This window comes from Oryza glaberrima, chromosome 5, assembly GCF_000147395.1.
Source record: "Oryza glaberrima chromosome 5, OglaRS2, whole genome shotgun sequence".
Taxonomy (NCBI): domain Eukaryota; kingdom Viridiplantae; phylum Streptophyta; class Magnoliopsida; order Poales; family Poaceae; genus Oryza; species Oryza glaberrima.
The window spans coordinates 15,005,935-15,025,313 of NC_068330.1; the positions used below are offsets into that span (position 1 = coordinate 15,005,935).

Here is a 19,379-nt window from a genome sequence, read left to right on the forward strand (position 1 = left end):
AAATTTTAGCAATATTGTCATCTTGCCAAAATCTTGGCAATACCAAATTTTGGTAAGGTTTCTTTTGGCTACAATCTGAACATGCCTATATTCTCAGAGTTGGAAGATGCCGTAGGTGCTCTGGCAAAATTATCATAAAACACATATTGAAGCTGTTGTATGATATAACTACATATTTAACTTCAATTGTCCATATTTGACAATTCTTAAATATTGAGGAATGAAATTTGGGATTGAATTTTTCGAATGATTGGCTTGGCTCGGAGAAACGTAATACAACGGGAAAAGAGTAAAATGCCCTTGAGATATTAACACAAGTATCCTTAAAAATGTTTATCATAAAACTTTTTCCTTGTCACCGATCGGTGACACAGGATCGCCCATCTGTCATTCTTGCTGAGACAGTACTTGTGTCTCCATGGTGAAAATGTTCCAAAAAGGTGAAGGAGCCGCACCACCACCACCGTCTAGGAATGAAAACGCTTTGGAAAGTTTCTAGTTTACGTACATGCTTTCGGAAACGGAAACAAATTCGGTTTTTTTTTTCTCAAAAACGAAAACGAGCACGGTAAGGCTACTATCTAATGAAAGGAATCGTTTAGAAACTTTTCGAAAACGAATTTGGAAAACTTTCTGGAAATGAATTTGAATTTTTTTTCTCAGAATCGGAAATGAATCATATACAACTAATTTAGTTCAAGCCTTCTCTAGTATTGCTTTAGAAAAGAAAAGGCTGCATCTCTTTAATTCACGACCTCATTTGACTGTAAACTAGTATAAACTATAAGGGCAGTCCCAACCCTATATCTAGGATGGTGTCTATGGCATTAACTACATTGCCATGTAGGATTTTTAGCTTATGTGGCACTATATTAATTAAGAGAGAGAGAGTGAAGAGAGGAAGAAACTGGGTCTCATGCAAGACACAGCTTCAACACGAGAACCTATGCATTAGACACTATCAAGTTTTGTATTGGGAGATAATAGTATCTTTATAATAGATAAACAATAAATATGATTGGTAGAGAAGAGAGATGATGTATTTATTAATAGTCCACTTTAAGAAACCATGGGTTGTAGAGTGTAGTTTTATTGTGATGTCTTATTGACATGGCATCATAGACACTGCTTATGAACACTATGGGTTAGGACTGCCCTAATAGTTTCTTCGAAGCATTCAATTATTAAGAAAAAAGAAAGACATTGGAGTAAACAATTATAAAACTACAGTTGTCCTTTTTATTGCCCGATTCGATCTGCCTACCCAAATCGGCACTACGTATTTGTCTGTCATCATCCCAGTTGACTTAATTACCAGTTTTCTCCTCGCGAAGCACGCGACCAATATTAACGAATTAATGACTGAAAGAGAACCCTGATCAGTTCTTAAATATAAATCCGACCACCATATCCACCTGTAGATCGATATACGCGCAGCCAAATGAAAGATACTCCATCATCTGCGCATCCGGAGAGAACGCGATGGAGACCAGGCGCCCTCTGCATCTTCTGCTCGTCTTCCTCTCCTCGCCATGGCTGCTGCTGCTGCTTCTGCTTCTTGTTGTTCAAGGCACGAGCTCGCTGCAGTTCACGCGGGATGACTTCCCCCACGACTTCGCGTTTGGAGCTGGGACTTCGGCTTACCAGGTAATACGTGTATGTATGTATAGGAGAGATGATTCTGAATTTTCTCTGAATTTCCTGCCTGATTCTGAATTACAAAGGACAAGCTTGACATGCATGCATGTGTATGTTTCATTTGGTTGGTCGTTTTGGATTTTGCAGTATGAGGGGGGAGCTGCTGAGGATGGGAGGACCCCAAGCATCTGGGACACCTACACACATTCAGGTATGGCTTATGAGCACTCGCAATAATCTCTCTGATTTTTTTTATTTGAACGAAACTCTCTCTGAATTTGGATTATTGAAAGAATTCTCTGGGGGTTTCGATTGGTCTACTGCCAAATTGCTTCCTAACCAATGTTAGCTTTCTTCCATTGTCTAAAAGATTGGCATGCTAGTTTGGAGTTCAACGTAAAATCGATCCTTTTCCTTTTCAGATAGCTCGACAATTTTTGTAGATGGAAGTACATGATAAATTGTTTAAGTGAGTTTTTATATATTAATGCTGAAAATAAGTAGGCAGGATAATGTTTTTTACCTATGTCAATTTGACTTGTCAAGTTGCTTCCATTATTAAAAGAAAAAAAGTCAATTTGACACGTGGTCTGCTGCATCAGGGAGGCATCCAGAAGATGAAACAGGTGATGTGGCCTCTGATGGCTACCATAAGTACAAGGTATGATTCGATAAAAAAAGAACATACTCCCTCCGTTATATGAAAAACCAATCTAATACTGGATGCGACACATTATAGTACTGTAAATCTAGACAGAGGCTTGCCCAGATTCGTAGTACTAGGATGTGTCACATCTAGTATTAGGTTGATTTTTATCGGACAGAGGGTGTATGTTAGTTGGATCACCTATGGATTTTAAAAATTCTAAGAAATCTCTTTACGTTTGTAACCTTTGTTCATTCCGGATTTTTCTATAGGAAGATGTCAAGCTAATGAGTGAGATAGGCCTAGAGGCTTATAGGTTCACCATTTCTTGGTCAAGGCTCATTCCTAGTATGGCAACTACATATCAAGTTTCTATTCTCCGTACTGTATCATCAGTGATGATGTGTTATCTTCCTCACCACGTGTTCTGATTTTAAGTTTGGACAATCCAGGTGGAAGAGGAGCGGTTAATCTAAAGGCGCTGCAATTTTACAACAGTATGATAAATGAGCTAGTGAAAGCAGGCAAGTATACCTTGATTCCATCAAATATATTGAGGATATAAGTTGGGGATTGAACTGCTTATGCATTGTGTTAGTATGTACGAGGGAGATTGAGAGAGATTTCACGCAGCTCAAGCGCAGTGCTGGCTGGATTTCGATTAAATAGCCGTTTGAATAAATACTGGAAATTGAATATACTTGCTATACAAATCATACTCAAGGAGGGTAGTTGAAGGGAGAGTTTGGTCCCTCATCCATTAGCCCTAGCTGCTGCAACCCCCTTCATTCACCTCGTCACTAGCTGCCAAAGGGAGCCATTGTTCCCCAATTGATGAGCAAAGAAGGTGCCGGAGCCACCCAAACCCGTAGAAGCCATAGGAGACATTCGAGCAAGGGCGGCAGGAGAAGCGACGTATCATGGTGGGACGGTGTGTGCAGTTTGCATGTGGTGAATGAGTCGAATCGTCAAGTGACCAAACATAGAGACTAGACCTGAAATCCTAGAATAATTGTCTCCGTAATCCTTTGGTCATAATGTCAGTGAATTGGTGTGATGAGGGAACGCGGGGAACATGAACATGACCAATGGCCACCTTTTCACTAATGAAGTGAATGCCGATCTCAATATGCTTTGTACGCTTGTGCTGAACCAGATTAGTGGAGAGGTAGATGGTGTTCCCATTGTCACAGAAGACAACGGTGACAGAGGAGAGAGGAGCATGTAGCTCACAAAGCAGCTGACGAAGCCAACAACATTCGGTGATGGCGGTAGGCAATAGCTCAATATTTGGCCTTGGCACTAAAGCAGGAGACCATGGCCTACCTAGTCGGTGTCGGTGTAGTTAATGAGCAACATTGTCGTAGTAGCATGAAGAACCGAGTCATGGCCAAGTATCCCTATGACATATCGTAGGATGCCTTGATCAAGGCAAGTTGGGAATCTCGTGGAGCATGCATACAAAGACACACCTACTGGATGGCATAGGGAAGGTTAGGCCGAGTTAGAGTGAGGTACTAATTAAAGCGCCCTATTAAGGCGTACTAATCAAATCCGGAAAGTTGCATTTACATATAATCGAGTAGGAGTACTTGCTATACAAAATCCTACTAAATCAATCAAGTACATAAAATTGAGTTAGGCCTAAGGGCATATATTAAGTATAGAATATGGAAAAAGACTAAAATGCCAACACATACCCTTAACAACCCCACTTAGATGCAATGTGATGCAATAAAATTGCACTTGAAAGGTAAAATAAACAAAAGACTAAACACTAGGACAAATCCAAAGTCCATGTTTGGGAACGAGAGGGAGAGATGGGCGCGGTCGAGCCAAAGAGGAGACGTTGGTTATGTGCTCATGTGAAGTAGAAGCCAGTCGACTCAGGTGCGGTGGCACGAGGAAGGTCATATTATATCAAGAAGGGTCCGAGGCGATAAACAGACGTACCTGCTGCTTGACGACGAAGATGAACTACGTGACTAAGAAGGACAATCGAAAACGAGAAGAAGATTGCTCCCGGGTAATCGCTCCTCCCAGGAGCAAACGACGACAGAAGTGTTAGAGCAGCTAAGGTTTGGGTCATTTAGGATCTCTGCTTTAGTACCATGTCAAATATTAACGATAGAAGTTTGGGATTAAACTGCATATGTATTGTACTAAGCCTAATAGACATATACTGATCAGTACAATAGATGGTAAAAAACTCAAATACCCACACATACCCTTAACAGATTCTCCTCTATCAATTTTAACCTATCTTCAATTGCACGTATACTTGCCCTCTGAAAAGAAAGGTAGTCTCAAAATGAAACTAATGTGCATTCACTAATGTACACTTACGTAATCACCCATAACAGAGTCATCAATTTTAATAAAAATATGATGAATGGTAAGTAACATATGATGAGATCAGCCTTTCTATTTCTAATTCATGAACAGCTATTCAGATACATGTTGTCATGTATCACATGGACCTTCCTCAAAGTCTTCAAGATGAGTATGGTGGGTGGATTAGCCCCAAAATTGTGTAAGCACTGAGCAATAATTTCATAATCATGAATTATAGGAGTCATCAGAAAGTTAATCCTCTTGCCTTTGTGTTGTAGAGATGACTTCACAGCATATGCTGATGTGTGCTTCCGCGAGTTCGGTGACAGAGTTGCGCATTGGACAACTGTACTTGAACCAAATGCAATGGCTCAAGCTGGCTATGACATGGGGATTCTGCCGCCTAACCGTTGCTCATATCCATTTGGCAGCAATTGTACAGCTGGAAATTCCAGTGTTGAGCCATACTTGTTTATACACCATAGCCTGCTAGCTCATGCTTCAGCTGTTAGACTTTACAGGGAGAAGTACAAGGTGGGTATGCATTACAATCTGAACTTTTCTGCTTCTTCTGAATATCTTTTGAAAATTTCTGTGTGTTCTAAATTATTTTTATGAATTGAAGAAACTGAATTTAACTGTTTCAGGTTGCACAGAAGGGCATTATTGGCATAAATATATACTCCATGTGGTTCTACCCATTCACAGATTCAGCTGAAGATATTGGTGCCACTGAAAGGGCAAAGAAGTTCATTTATGGCTGGTATTGTCATGTTATATATAATATCTCTTAGTGTATTACTATATGCATACTCCTCACTTTAATTACTGTTCCTATAGCATTTCAAGTTCAAGTTAATTATTTGTTAATAGTGGAAATATGGGGAAAATCTGACACGATAATTAGAATGGGGAAAATACATGCCTCTCCAGAACAAAGTTATCTCTTGTGTTCCCTCTTGATTTGGTTGTAAGTTGTTACCAGCCACTTCAGTGAACTCTACTGTTATTGCATCTTACTATAATTTTTATATTTCTCACTGTATTACTAAATTCACTCCTCAGTTTACCCTACCTTTGAACTTTCATGTTCAAGTTAATTATTTGTTCATAGTAGCAATATGGGGAAAGTCTGACAAAACGATAATTACCCAGGGGAAACACATGCGGCACTCTAGTACAATTCTAGTGTTCCTTGTAGATTTGGTTGTAAGCTTATTAACAGTCAATTCAGTGAATTCTACTGTTATTGCATCCTTAATTTTCATAGTTGACTCTGAATCCCGACATTGTGTCATGTAACCAAATTTGCAGGATCTTGCATCCTTTGGTGTTCGGAGATTACCCAGATACCATGAAGAAGGCCGCTGGTTCCCGCCTTCCGATCTTCTCTAACCATGAATCTGAGATGGTTACTAATTCGTTCGACTTCATTGGATTGAATCATTATTCCTCAGTCTACACGAGCAATAATAATAACGTAGTAAAGGCACCGTTACAGGACTTGACTGCTGACGTTGCTACTTTGTTCAGAGGTTGAAAATTCATATGGATATGCTTTTATTGTGCATATATTTTAAAAGTATATGAAGTTCACTCATTTTGCGTGTGTGTGTATGTGTTTGCAGTGACCAAGAATGACACACCTACTCCAGTGGTGATAACCGATATTACTATTTTTGCTGAAAACTACTGAACTTATCGTAACTTCTGCAGGCTGTAAAATGGTTTTGCTTGTTGCTCTTGAAACAGTTTGTACCAGGAACCATAGTAGATCCTCGGGGGCTAGAGCATGCACTTAAATATATTCGGGAAAAGTACGGAAATTTGCCGATTTATATCCAGGAAAATGGTTAGTTCAATCCCTTCAATTATGTAGCACTCGCAGAGTCTCAGCTGTTAACTTTAAGGTTCAGAAAAATATGATTTATAGCTCATATTCTGTCACTAATTTCACTTGGCATTGCATCAGGCAGTGGATCATCAAGTGAAACCCTGGATGATGTGGAGAGGATTAACTACTTAGCAAAATACATCGCAGCCACACTGAAAGCCATCAGGTGCTTAAGCCTTGTGCTTCACTAACTGATCTACTCTTTCTCTAGTAGAATATTTTCATATACTCTAAGAACACATCTCTACCTAATCATAAGATTTCACTCGTGGATCTTAATACTGAATGACTCATCGATGGATCGATCGATTGATTGTAGGAGTGGTGCCAATGTGAAGGGGTACTCCATGTGGTCATTTGTTGATCTCTACGAGCTCTTTGGTGGTTACTCCACTTGGCATTTTGGCCTTGTTGCTGTCGATTTCGACAGCGAAAAACGGAGAAGGCAGCCGAGACGCTCTGCTAGCTGGTATTCAGAGTTCCTGAAGAACAATTCAGTCATCAGGGTGGAGGATGGTTTTGTCTCTGCAGCCTCTCATGCTCAGCTCTGAGTGCTGCCACTCTGAAACCATCCTATTCTCCTGCATTCCAGTGATATGAATATATGATGATGTATTAGAGTTCAGAGATGGAAATTGTAAAGGTGTACTACGTCTGCAAAGTGCAAACTACTCAGAGTTCATGCTGATATTATCTTCAGTTTAGAATTGTACACACAAAGTTTCAAAAGATTTTTCAAAATTTTCAGTAGAAAGCTTTTAAATTTGAGTTGAAAGCATTGAAAATTGAATTGAAAGCATCGAATTTTCGTTGATTTTTGTTTTTTGAATTTTTGAGTTCAAAGTTTAAATTTTTAGATAGAAAGTTCACTGATTTTTTTTTTCAAATTTCAATCAACACTTTCCATTTGAGAAAAGAAACGCGAGTGGACGAGCTGGAACATGTGGCCCTAGCGAAGCTGTTCGTCCCCTGAAATCTATTATATTATTAAAACAGCTTTAAAAGGAGTCACTACGTTCATTGTCAGAGCTAGAAATTCCCATATTAATCGGAGAAAAAGAAAAAAAAGAAAATGAGAGTCCAAGTAGAAGTACAATTTAAAAATAGCTGAAATTCGGAATTAAAATAAGCAATATTGAAAGAAGTTTCCATATAAGAACCCAATACGACATTAATCAAAATTCGAAATAAAAATAAAATAAAATCCAAAATTAGAAAAGGAAAGGAGAGTGCAAGTAGAAATACAATTTAAAAATAGCTGAAATTCGGAATTAAAAATAAGCAATATTGAAAGAAGTTTCCATATAAGAACCCAATACGAGATTAATCAAAATTCAAAATAAAAATAAAATAAAATCTAAAATTAGAAAAGAAAATGAGAGTCCAAGTATGAATACAATTTAAAAATAGCTGAAATTCGGAATTAAAAATAAGGAATATTAAAAGAAGAGTCTATATAAGAACCCAATACGAGATTAATTAAAATTTGGAATAAAAATAAATAAATCCGAAATTAGCAAAAGAAAATAAAAAAAGAGTTCAAGTAGGAATACATTTTAAAATTAGCTGAAATTCGGAATTGAAAATAAGCAATATTGAAAGAAGAATCCATATAAGAACCCAATACGAGATTAATTAAAATTTAGAATAAAAATAAAATAATATCCAAAATTAGAAAAATTAAAAGAGAGTTCAAGTAGGAATACAATTTTGAAACAACTGAAATTAAAAATAAAAAATAAAAACATTAAAAGAACACAATACGGTATTAACTAAAAGTTTTTTAAAAAATTTCTGAAATTAGAAAAAGAAAAATAAGATTTCAATTATCGAGCGACTTCTTCAATATGGTACTGCTCCGAAAAGTACTAAGCTACTATGAATCACATTTTATTAATGTTACACAGCTCTTACACATATTTTTCACTCCCTCATGACTTCAGGAACCGAATGAAGTTTTCAGACTAAAGGTTGCCGCCAACCTAATCAACACTACTCTAAATATAGTGCTTGCTGTCCACGACGACATCAGTCGTCTACATTCAGAAAATTTGTCCACATCTCAAGTTACAATGAAGCTTCGAAGCCAATTAGTGACATCTTTGAAACACTGTATTTCCATCTAAGTGTATCTATCTAAACTTTTCTATTATGCAACACTGTTTTTCCATCTAGGTTATTTCCAATCAATTATCAGCCATGTATTCAAAACTACTATCTCTATTTTCCAAGCTCCGGTCCATTGCAACATTTCTTTCAAACTGAAAGGAAGAACAAGTGCTGGATGTTACCTTACTAGGCTTAGCTTTTTCCATCTGCGCGAAAGGAAATACGCCCGCATCACCTCAACCTTCGCCGGGCCTCAACTCTTCGCGGTGTAGCACATCGATCTTCCGGTTCTTCTCCACAACACCCACAGCACCTCATGCAGCCGCACCTACGCCACGACACCCGCAGCACCTCATGCAGCCGCATCTCCCCACCGGTGCTTCATTCAGAACACCAGACCCATCCTTCCCTCCACCTATCGCCTCCATTGCTCCAAGGGGAGCACGAGCGGATGGAGGCGCGCTGGTTCCAGATCTAAGCGCCATCCCTCCATCCCCTGCGCCGGCGGGAGCAACGGCACGCCACACGCGCCGATCGACCGGACCCATCCCTCCATCCCCTTCACTGGTTCCAGAGGGGAAAATCCCTATGTGTGCGCCAACAAATCGTAGAGAAAGGAAACAAAACAAATTAGGGAGAAAGGAAAGAGATGGCTCGGTGCGACAGAAAGGAAAGAGATGGCTCGATCTGATCCCGGCGGAAATCAGAGACCCCTTCTCCCTCGATACGCGAAATTACGATTTTTACCCCCACCCCCCCCGGCGCGCGTGGTACCCCGCGGTTCCAACCTCAGCCATGGCAGATCGACGGTAAAAATTCTGTATTTTTAGGTTAATAAACTTCACTCGTTTTCCTTATGTGTTTCTTTTTTTTTTGGTAGTCACCAAGAATGACACACCAGTCCAGAGGTGATGGCCTACTGTCTCTGCTAAGAACTACTCCCTCTGTTCCATAATATAAGGGATTTTGAGTTTTTGCTTGCACGGTTTGACCACTCGTCTTATTCAAAAAAAATTTGGAATTATTATTTACTTTTTTGTGACTTACTTTATTATCCAAAATAAGTTACCAGTGAACGACTAATTGATCCATCTGATCACAGGAATGGTGCGAATGTGAAGGGATATTCCGTTTGGTCATTCATGGATCTCTACGAGTTATTTGGTGGATATAACACTTGGCATTACGGACTTATTGCCGTCGATTTCAGCAGCGCAGAACGGAGAAGGCAGCCGAAGCGCTCTGCTAGCTGGTACTCAGACTTCCTGAAGAACAATGCTGTCATCAGGGTGGAGGATGGCTCCTCTGTCTCTGTAGCTGCTCATGCTCAACTCTGAGTGCTGCCTCTCCCAAGTCCCAAACCATATGTATTCTATTCTCCCAGTGATACGATGATGTATTTTTCAGTATTCAAAGTTGAGAAGTTGTGAAGGTGTACTACTCTGCAATGTGCAAGCTACTGGGAGTTCTTGCTGCTATATTTCTTCAGTGCAGAGTGGTGTACAAAATTTCGTTCATGATAGATAACACATAGAACGGATGATTGGTGATTGGCTACTCTATATGATAGTTTGCCACAAATTTTAAAGTGTCCCAAAGTAAATTATGCCCAAAATAAAAGACATCCTAGTATTTTTCATGTAATAATTTGTTGGGTTTAGTCCCACATCAGTAATTAATGTGAGGAGAGCACGACTTAAAAGGTGGAGGCAGTCCTCACCCATTAGACTAATCTTTTGGGTTGTGTAGTCCTATGACCTAAAGTTGTGATTCCGGTTGGGTCTATGGTGAAGCAGACCCAATATATGTGAACTGGGTGGCCCACGGTTGGTGGGCTGGGTTGCGCACTCTAACAAGTGGTATCAGAGCCTAGATTTGAAATCCGAAACGATTTCCATGGGTCACATGGGTCGATGTGACGGGGGAGATTGTTGGGTTTAGTCCCATGTCGGTAGTTGATGATGCGGAGCACGACTTAAAAGGTGTTGTGACGATTTGAAATCCGAAACGATTTCCATGGGTCACATGGGTCGATGTGACGGGGGAGATTGTTGGGTTTAGTTCCATGTCGATAATTGATGATGCGGAGCACGACTTAAAAGGTGTTGCGACTTCGGTTGGATATGTGGTAGAGCAGGCCTAATGTAATCATATGTACTTCAAGTGCAAATCTTCACCTATAATAATAACTTCAGAAAATCTCAGTCATGGATCTTACTGGTGATCGAATGGCTGACCAACCGATCGATTGGATCGTAGGAATGGAGTGAATTTGAACGGATACTCCATGTGGTCATTCATGGATCCCTACGAGTTGTTTGGTGCATATAACACTGGGCATTATGGACTTGTTGCCGTCGATTTTAATAGCGCAGAATGGAGAAGGCAACCGAGACGCTCGGCTAGCTGGTACTCAAACTTCCTGAAGAACAATGCTGTTATCTGGGTGGAGGATGGCTCATTTGTCTCTGCAACCTCTCATGCGCTCTCAACTTTGAGTGCTGCCACTCCCAAACCATCCTATTATCCCAATGATATGATTATGTATTTTTGAAAGGTGGAATGCTCTTCAAAGTGCAAACTACTTAGAGTTTTTGGTGATGCTGTCTTCAGTATAGAGTGGTATGCACAAAATTACATTAATGATAAGAACACATAAAAAGGGTGATTGGAGATTGGCTACTACCTGTGATAATTTGCCACCACATGTTTTAATAAAATGTGTTGATTGTATACCACATAGTCTCCTAAGAAAAAAAAAACTCGAGACTCCTAAGAAAAATGGGACAAATAACGGTAACATGCAAGGAATCTCGTAAATTTAAAATTTTCAAAATAATTTTATATTTGGTTTTTAGGGTTTTCCCATCACCAATCCTTTTTCCACATTGCCTTTTAAATCGATAATAATAAATAAATAAAAGTTAACCTATAAATTATTTTTATTTTTTTTTGTTACTTCATTCATTTTCCTTTATGGCTTACCGGTTGAAGCTCAGCCGGTCAGATTCACCCTTTATATACCCTTATCTGGAAGATACTCACTCTGTTCCAAAATATAAGAACATACAAACAGATAAGTCATTTCCTACTGCTACGGATTTGGATAGGTAGGAAATGTCCCATTTGGTCATTCGGTCTTCGGTTCTTATATTTTTGGACGGAGGTAGTATAAATTTGTCTCAATTTGTGCAGGAATTGAATTGGTTCCTACGTAAAATCCTTTTAAATCTTGGGTGTGATGAGGCCTTTGAATGAATTCCTGATTCCTGAATGGAATGGAAACATAATAAATGATGAAAAGTATGGGGTTATTATTTGGCTTGGGCCGGCCCATGTAGGGGCCCAACCTAGCCGAATAAAACCCCGTTGCTTCCCTCCCTTTAAAGTCCCTAGTGTCGCCACCCACAGCCTCTCCCCCCTCTCTGACGGCGCCGCCGCACGACACGACAACCAACCGAAGCCAGCCTCTCCCGCCGCCGCCGCCGCCGCCACCGTCGCCGCCGGACAGGTACCTACCTTGCTTCCTCCCCACCCTCTTCCTTCCCCAGGTCTCGGCCATCGTATTGGCGCTTGCGGGCGCTCGCGCGGGCTCGCTAGCTGCATGCCGATCAAGAGCGAGGCGAGCATGTGTCGATCGTTGTTTGTTTTGTGTGTGTTCATTCCTGCTCTGTTCTAGCTAGCTAGGACTAGAGCGCCTGCTCTTGCTGCTTTTGGTGGCGAAGTGAAATCTTGCGACGGCCGGCGGCGGGAGATGGCCGTTGCCGTTTGTAATGGTCTGTCGGCCGCCGCCGCCGTCATATTGTATGGTATGGTATGTCGGATGGAGGCTATAGGGCGGTGGGATTGAGATTTGATCGGCGGCGGTCGAGTTCCGACTTCCGACTTCCCCCAGTAGCTAGTGCTTGTTCACGATAGCGGTGGAGCCACCTCCCCGTTGGTTCGGCCGTGCCGCCGTCTCCTCTATCGACTAGAGCCATCGTTTAGCTTATCTGCAGAATAAGTGAAACGGTATATTTTTGTAAACGAAAAGTAATTTGTCAATAAAACTTTTATATACATACGTGTTTTTAGTAATCTAAAAGCAAAAGCTGAAAAATAAACTTCGATGAAAAAAAATCTTAAAATCAGCTCTAAATTTAAGGTTGAAAATTCAAATTTTTGCTGATAAGCATAAGCAAAAAGAAGAGGCTATAGAAATTAGTCGATCATCGAAAAATGCTACTACATTAATTGTTCAGGCTTGCCGAAGCCGCTGGCTCTGCCACTCTCCTGTCCATGGAGATGTTACTAGTATCCTTCCGGTTAATTACTGGGTATATAGCTAGATATACTCCATATACTGGGAGGTTTTGGCAAAGCTAAGCTAGCTAGGTTCTTTATAGAAAAATAAATGGAAATGAAAAAGAAAATCAGTTCTTTGTATTGCCGATTTGGTTTTGGTTGCGCGTTTCATATTCCGTGCTCTTTGTCGTGCCGCAGCTGCCTGGTTGAGATTGAATTGCAACCTTACGAAAAAAAATGCGAGATCTTTTGCCAGCTGCGCGCTGATCGATCGGCAAGCTTGGATTTCTTGGCTGCCCCGTGCGACTTGCGTTGCATCCATGAGCCTGTTAATTTCATCGTTAAATTTCTCTCGGCATTATTCCTCCCATTATTCCACCTGTAGCTGTAGCTACTAGTTAGTACTACCCTTGTAAACCTTGTTTGGTTAGACTAATAGTATTAGGAACTCACCTCATATATTTCTTTTCTTCTCCTGAATAGCATTGCTGTTACATTCAGAAGTTCAGTCTGCCAGCCCTTTCTGCTCGAAAATCCATTTTTGCCCAGTACTCCGTACCTTTTTTTTTTGGTTCAGATAGCCTCTATCCAAAAAGGGAAAAAGAGAAAAGAAAAGAAGTCCATGGGCTTGTAAGGCGCGGCCCAAATAGGCCCATGTGAGAGGCCCATTAGGGTTACTCGTATTGCGTGCGCCACCGCATGCGTCTCTCTTGGCTTGTTTTTGTTTTTTTTTTTTCCTCCTCCTTTTGCTGTGCTTTGGCTCGTTTACTCTTCTTTTTCTCGCCTCCCGCGAGCTTCTCCCTCCGCTGCTCAGCTGCGGCGGCCGCCGCCGCCGCGAGCACTCGCGTTTCGCACAGAGGCCAGCATTCGCCCGCGCCGCCGCTGGCTCTCTCCCTTCTCCTGCTCTGCGATAGACGACGACGCAGCCGCAGCCGCAGCCGCCGCGGGGAGGAGCAGGAGGGAGGAGTGTGTGTGGCCGCCTTCCTCTCCTCGCCGCCACGGCGGCCGTCGCCGGAGGGAAGCGTCCGGTGCCTCTCCAACCAAGCTGGCCACTGGGTTAGTTGCGAGGACTTGGTTCCAATGTTTTTTCGAATTCGATCGCTAGCTCGGCGGGAGATAGATGAACCCCGCGTAGCTGCTCTCGTGGATCCGGTTAGTGATCCGTAGGTATCTAGACGGCAATGGCGCCACTGGGAACTGTGGAGATGTGGGTAGAGGCTCGAGTGGTGGAATACTAAGTGCTCGTGAGTAAATTTCTGGGAGGCGGTGAGTCTGTGGAAGCTTTGTGTTTGGACTGCTTGCTAGAAGAAATCGAGGATTAAGTCTGGTGTAGAATAGCTCCATCTGTGATATATATTTAGAGGGTTGATTTATCTGAATCTTGAGCCATTTGCAATGTGGATAATTCAGAGGTGTACATGTTTTCTGGATTTTCGGTGTCTACATTTCAGTTTGTTTTTTTATGCTGTTGCTACTTAGACCTAGATGGTGTGAGTTCACTTGCATCTACTTGTAGAGGCTGTTTCAGTTGTAGGTGTCCATAGGTCCATCATTAGCGAGGTAACTTTGTGTCACAATGTTATTTTTTTTTACATAAGTCTCACAATGTTATTACGGGTGTTTCTTTTCTAAGTGCTATTTTCCAATGTACAGTGAAGTGTGATGTGGATGAAGATATATATATTTTTTTAATATTCCTTTATACTGCATACCTGTTGTGTGACTGTTCAGTTGGCTTTGAATAAAATTCTAGTTCAAACTGTTTGATTCGGATTGCTATTTGAGGATGATGCTATCAGTTGGCCATATTCGAATTATTCTAAATATTGAACTAGTGTGGTGATTGGTTGCCAAAGTTGATAACCTAGGTCCTTGTTGTTACATGATGCAAAGATAACCATGGTCGATTGATTTCATGTCCACATATGTAGTTCAAATTTTGTCTTTCCCACATGCTACATTCCCATGTATTTGAAACATTATTTATCACAAGTTTTGCTGACAATTTCTCTTCTTAATTGTAGCAGTATAAATGGAAGTTGGTGCCAGCTCTGTAATGGAGGATGCCAACGGTGTAGTCGATTTGGATGTTGACATTGTTGGCCTAGAAAGTGGTGCTGCTTGCAGCAAATTTGTCAAAACTGAAGATCCTGATGCTACAGAGTGTTCAAGTTCTTTTGGGGACACTCTGTCAGGGTCAGAAGATGATGCAAGGCCTTCAGAGATTAGTGACATTGAGGTCGACTCACCATTCTGCCGCTATCCTGCTAATGGTGATGCTGCTGCTCTCATGGATGCAGCTGTTTCCGACAATTTGGATAGATTATTAAAGTAAGTAGATTGAGTAACTGATTACTTCCAGATCTTGCTTTTCCGCCTTCCTGTAAATCTGAAATCCATCCCTTGGGTAATCGGTTATCACCTAGCAATAGACTGGAACAGAAATAAATTCTGGAACTGCAAATCTGTTATGCATGTAATTTTTCCTTTTGCGGGCTGCTGATTACCCCTTATGCTAAAAGTGCACAACCATACTAACATAGAGTATTACTCTGTTTTATCTGCAAAGTCCAATCGTCTCTGAAGACTAATTCAAGGAGCAACCTGGCAGCCTGTCTTCTTTAGGCACCAAATCAATTTTATTTTTATATTTTGGTTCTTGTAATACCTGATTACTTAGACAGTTTACATATCGGTTCTTGTAATACATGATTTTACCGGAAATTTACTAACACTTAATCATGTAATACAATTGGCAAAAACTCTCAGATGATTGAAATATACATAGATAATATTTAAGTCATCCAAACAAGTGCCGAAGATGATAAAACAACGATAATAGCAAGGGCATCACTCGAGGAGTGCTTGCTCAGTCACTTGACTTATGGGGACAAAATAGATGAGAATGAGAATGGGTGAAAAAAGTAGGTGCGCTATGGGTTTCTCATTTAGATCTGGTTGCTGATTTGGTGCTCCAACCAGTTGGCCTGGGATTGCATTGGTTGCACGTGATATATTCCTGTGCTTAATAGTATAAGTCAAGCAATTGTTAGTTTATGTACAGTTCATAAGGAAGCATCAAGAAGGCAAAGCACATCTTACAACATTCTGTCATCCATTACAGGAAGAAACGGGTAACTGATCACTGGCGAAAGTATATCAGCCCATTAATGTGGAGATGCCAATGGTTGGAGCTACGTATGAAGGATTTGCAATCTCAAGTATCGAGATATGACAGACAACTTGCAGTACTAAAACATGAGAAGGAGTTGCAGACAAAAATGATTGAGTTGGATTGCTCCTCATCGAGATCAGTACCCTTCTCTTCTCATTGCTGCAGGAAGACTATGAAGAGGAGGAGGAGAAAGAGAAACGAGGAGAAAATGAATGCTTCATCGTACATCTCAAATCACACTGTATTCTCTTATTATGGTAAACATTGTCTTCTATTTACAAATATAAAATTTCAAACTGCCATTGTGATATCAAGCTTATTGCAACCATGATGCAGAGAAAACGGAAGCAGATGCCTTTTCTATTGATGACGATGAGGACACAGGTAATACTGTTAGTTGTTTCATGATTTCAAACAAATATGATATTTCACGCATGCATAATGAAGATGGTGTTATTTTGGTTGTTCATGGATATTCACTCCCTTTTGTTAGAATTTGAATTCTCTTTTCTATTGTTCTTATTTATTAGCCGCATCATGCATCAGAGGTATTAGAAACAAAATTTTCACTAATAGACAAGTCAAAAGTAATATATTTTTTGCTTACAACTATGATTCTGCCCTTGATATAATAAGTCGATCTGTAAAACTTTTTTTTTGACTGGAAATACTGCCAGGACTTTGCCTCGCAGTGTGATTTTATAAATTGAAAAGGTTATTTACAAATTACAGAAAGAAAACAAAAAAAGATCAAAGTATCACACTGTTTGTAACCAATCAGAAACAATCTGTTTTAGTGGATCCTTCATTCTGCACAAATGCAGAAGAACCTCAGCTTTGAATAAAGCCCTCCAAGAACTGAACGAGGGAAGCTCATTGCGAAAAATTTTCCCATTCCTTTGCTTCCAAATATGCCAAGCAGCAATGAAGAAGACTTCCAAGAAACCTCTCTGATTGAACTGAATGCGAGCCAAAACCACCATTTGAAAAAATTCTAGGTCAGGATTCCATGTAATTCCCAAATGCTGCCAGCAAAGCTTACTGAAAGGGCAGAAGAAAAAAAGATGTTCTCTTGTCTCTCTGATATTATTCCGGCATAATTCACAAGTGAGGTATCATTTTCCTTTGCACAATGTCGCCTATCCAACATATCTCTTGTGTTAAGTCTGTCTCTGAATAAAAGCCAAGCAAAAACCTTAATCTTCATTACACATTTTGTTTTCCAGATCCAGACAAAAGGCCTAGGCACATGCACATTTGAGTATGTGAGCTTATAAAACCTCTTAGCTGTGTATTTGTCAGAGTTCCAGATGAAAGACCATTCATCACCAATACCGTTCTGTAAAACTTTTGTTCTTATTATTGCATGTAGAGTTTGATTTAACAAGAAATTTTCATATTGCCAATCAATGTGCTCTTATTAGGAGTAGAAAGATTTTGTTTTTGCTACACGTTTCAAATGAATTAACAAACCTTGTGTTGATTGTTCAGCAGATGAAAACACCACAGTTAACAATGAAACTGATTGGCTACTTGGAATTAAGAGAGGTGAAGCTACTGTCGAGCAGATTCTTTTGAGCATTCAATCTGCTCAAGATAAAGTGCTTAGCCTGAGATCTAGTCTCAAGAAGGCAATGGCCAAAAAGAGTAAGGGAGCAATCCTTAAAGTCAACACACACATGAACGGTGCACAGAGCTCAAGTTGCTCACCAGGAAAGGGTAAAGTGCTTGAAAGATCACCAAGGGACATGTCGGATTGTGATATGGATGATGCCGCCATGCCCGAGAGTGCTCTTTCAAGTTATGGAGAAGCTAATGATATGGATATTTTTGAAAGCACCATGAGCTTATTGTCGGCTGAAGTTCCACATCAGATGGGAGAATTTCACCAGGTAAGATTGTACACCTCATTTATCTCGCACCATGACAAACTTTAATCATGAATGCTATTATCATATTTAAAGGAGCTTGAGTTTCAGCTTCTTCCACCTTTTAAAATATAAACTCATCGTCTCAAAATGTTTCTGTGTGGCTCACAATTTTGTCCCAAGCATTTTTGACAGGCCTAACAAATTATGTTAGATTTAGAAGTTGTTGATGTTCAAGTTGATTGATTATGATAGTGGTTGTCTACAATTTTTTTCTGTATGCTAACAACATTTTATGTGTAACAAATTGTAGGGATGTGGAATAGCAATTAAAAAAACAGAGCTAATCAAATACATCAAATTCTGCCTTGTCTTCACATTCCTTTTATTTTGTCGCTTGCAGAGTTCTGAAGATGTATTGATTGACAATCAAGCAGCTGAGGAAGGGTATCAGAACTTTGAGGTGATCAGCCATCCATGCAAGCGCCTAAGGGTATCGGTCAAGAGAGAAAGCGGGGCGCACTCCGAGGATGAGAGTGTTGCCCCCACAGTCTCTGTGAAGAAAGAAGCTCACGAAGAAGCCACAACCAGCTTCGGTCTCCAGGCAGCGTTTTTTAAGCCCGGCTACACAGGCAAGCGGAGAAGGAGGATGCCTAAAATTCAAAGACGAGGCGGTTCATCCGCCTCTCCTTTTTCGTCTTGGATTTCCTCTCGTATTCGTAAAAAGCGGCAATTCTAAGGGGGGACTAGCTACCTCAGACAATCGATCTTCCAGTTTAGCTTCTGATCTGAACTTTTAGTTAGATGAGATGATGACGGCAACTGCAGTTCTTTTCCCTTTCTCTTTGTACCTGATATATTAACGATGACATATGAGCAATCTGGAAATGTGGCACGATGGCTTCATCAAGTGCTTGTACGGCCAAGATCTTGCTCTTTCTTTTGCTGTTGTTGGTTATTCTTTTGCTGTTGTTGGTTATGCCTTGTGATAAGTTAACTGGATGGATACAGTGTAACTTTTGTGGACTTACTCAGATTCTTTTTGTTCCTACTTTCTCCTTTTATTTGGTGATTGGATTCGTATTCCTCCATCTACCTTGTTTTATTTATTACTTCCTCTAGTTTTAATTTATGATACCATCAACTTTAAATATACGTGTATGGTCTTTATACGCACAAGGAACACGTACAAATAAGGTATGTTGTCCAGTATTCGAAGATACTTATAGGAATAGAGTGTGCTTGTGTACGATCTTATATGGATGTATCTACGTGCATATAAGCGTATGTATCTATGGTGTGTTTCAAACAAAAAGTTCTAAATTCAATCCGCTTTGTTCTAAATAAAAAAGAAAAACATTGTCTCAATAATATTTGAGCCGAGGCACACAACTAATTTCCCTCCTAGTTAGAGACATAAGCTTATATATC

General features: G+C 40.3%; 3 protein-coding genes across 7 annotated transcripts; all 3 read left to right on the forward strand.

The window, feature by feature from the left end:
- Positions 1-1,460: 1,460 nt before the first annotated feature.
- Positions 1,461-7,216, forward strand: LOC127774741 (beta-glucosidase 21). Its single transcript, XM_052301029.1, has 13 exons — positions 1,461-1,647; positions 1,786-1,849; positions 2,241-2,299; positions 2,557-2,632; positions 2,737-2,808; positions 4,730-4,817; positions 4,897-5,152; positions 5,266-5,381; positions 5,933-6,153; positions 6,247-6,275; positions 6,371-6,470; positions 6,591-6,678; positions 6,832-7,216. Exons 1-13 carry the CDS (start codon positions 1,483-1,485, stop codon positions 7,061-7,063), a joined length of 1,566 nt encoding a protein of 521 aa, XP_052156989.1. The 5' UTR covers positions 1,461-1,482; the 3' UTR covers positions 7,064-7,216.
- A 1,537-nt stretch (positions 7,217-8,753) lies between these two features.
- On the forward strand, positions 8,754-10,209 carry LOC127774204 (beta-glucosidase 20-like). The gene is made up of 2 exons (XM_052300469.1): positions 8,754-9,441; positions 9,724-10,209. The coding sequence occupies exons 1-2, from the start codon at positions 9,299-9,301 to the stop codon at positions 9,956-9,958; spliced, it is 378 nt and encodes a 125-aa protein (XP_052156429.1). The 5' UTR covers positions 8,754-9,298; the 3' UTR covers positions 9,959-10,209.
- Positions 10,210-12,027: 1,818 nt separating this feature from the next.
- Positions 12,028-19,181, forward strand: LOC127775152 (uncharacterized). 5 transcript variants are annotated; one of them, XM_052301471.1, is made up of 6 exons: positions 12,028-12,132; positions 14,930-15,236; positions 16,030-16,337; positions 16,417-16,464; positions 17,572-17,972; positions 18,352-19,181. In XM_052301471.1, exons 2-6 carry the CDS (start codon positions 14,938-14,940, stop codon positions 18,685-18,687), a joined length of 1,392 nt encoding a protein of 463 aa, XP_052157431.1. In that variant the 5' UTR covers positions 12,028-12,132; positions 14,930-14,937; the 3' UTR covers positions 18,688-19,181. The 5 variants fall into 5 exon arrangements, with proteins under 5 accessions (XP_052157431.1, XP_052157432.1, XP_052157429.1 ...); XM_052301472.1 differs by having other exon boundaries at positions 12,056-12,132; positions 14,933-15,236; XM_052301469.1 differs by lacking the exon at positions 12,028-12,132 and adding an exon at positions 13,691-13,961 and having other exon boundaries at positions 14,933-15,236.
- The last annotated feature ends 198 nt before the right edge of the window (positions 19,182-19,379 follow it).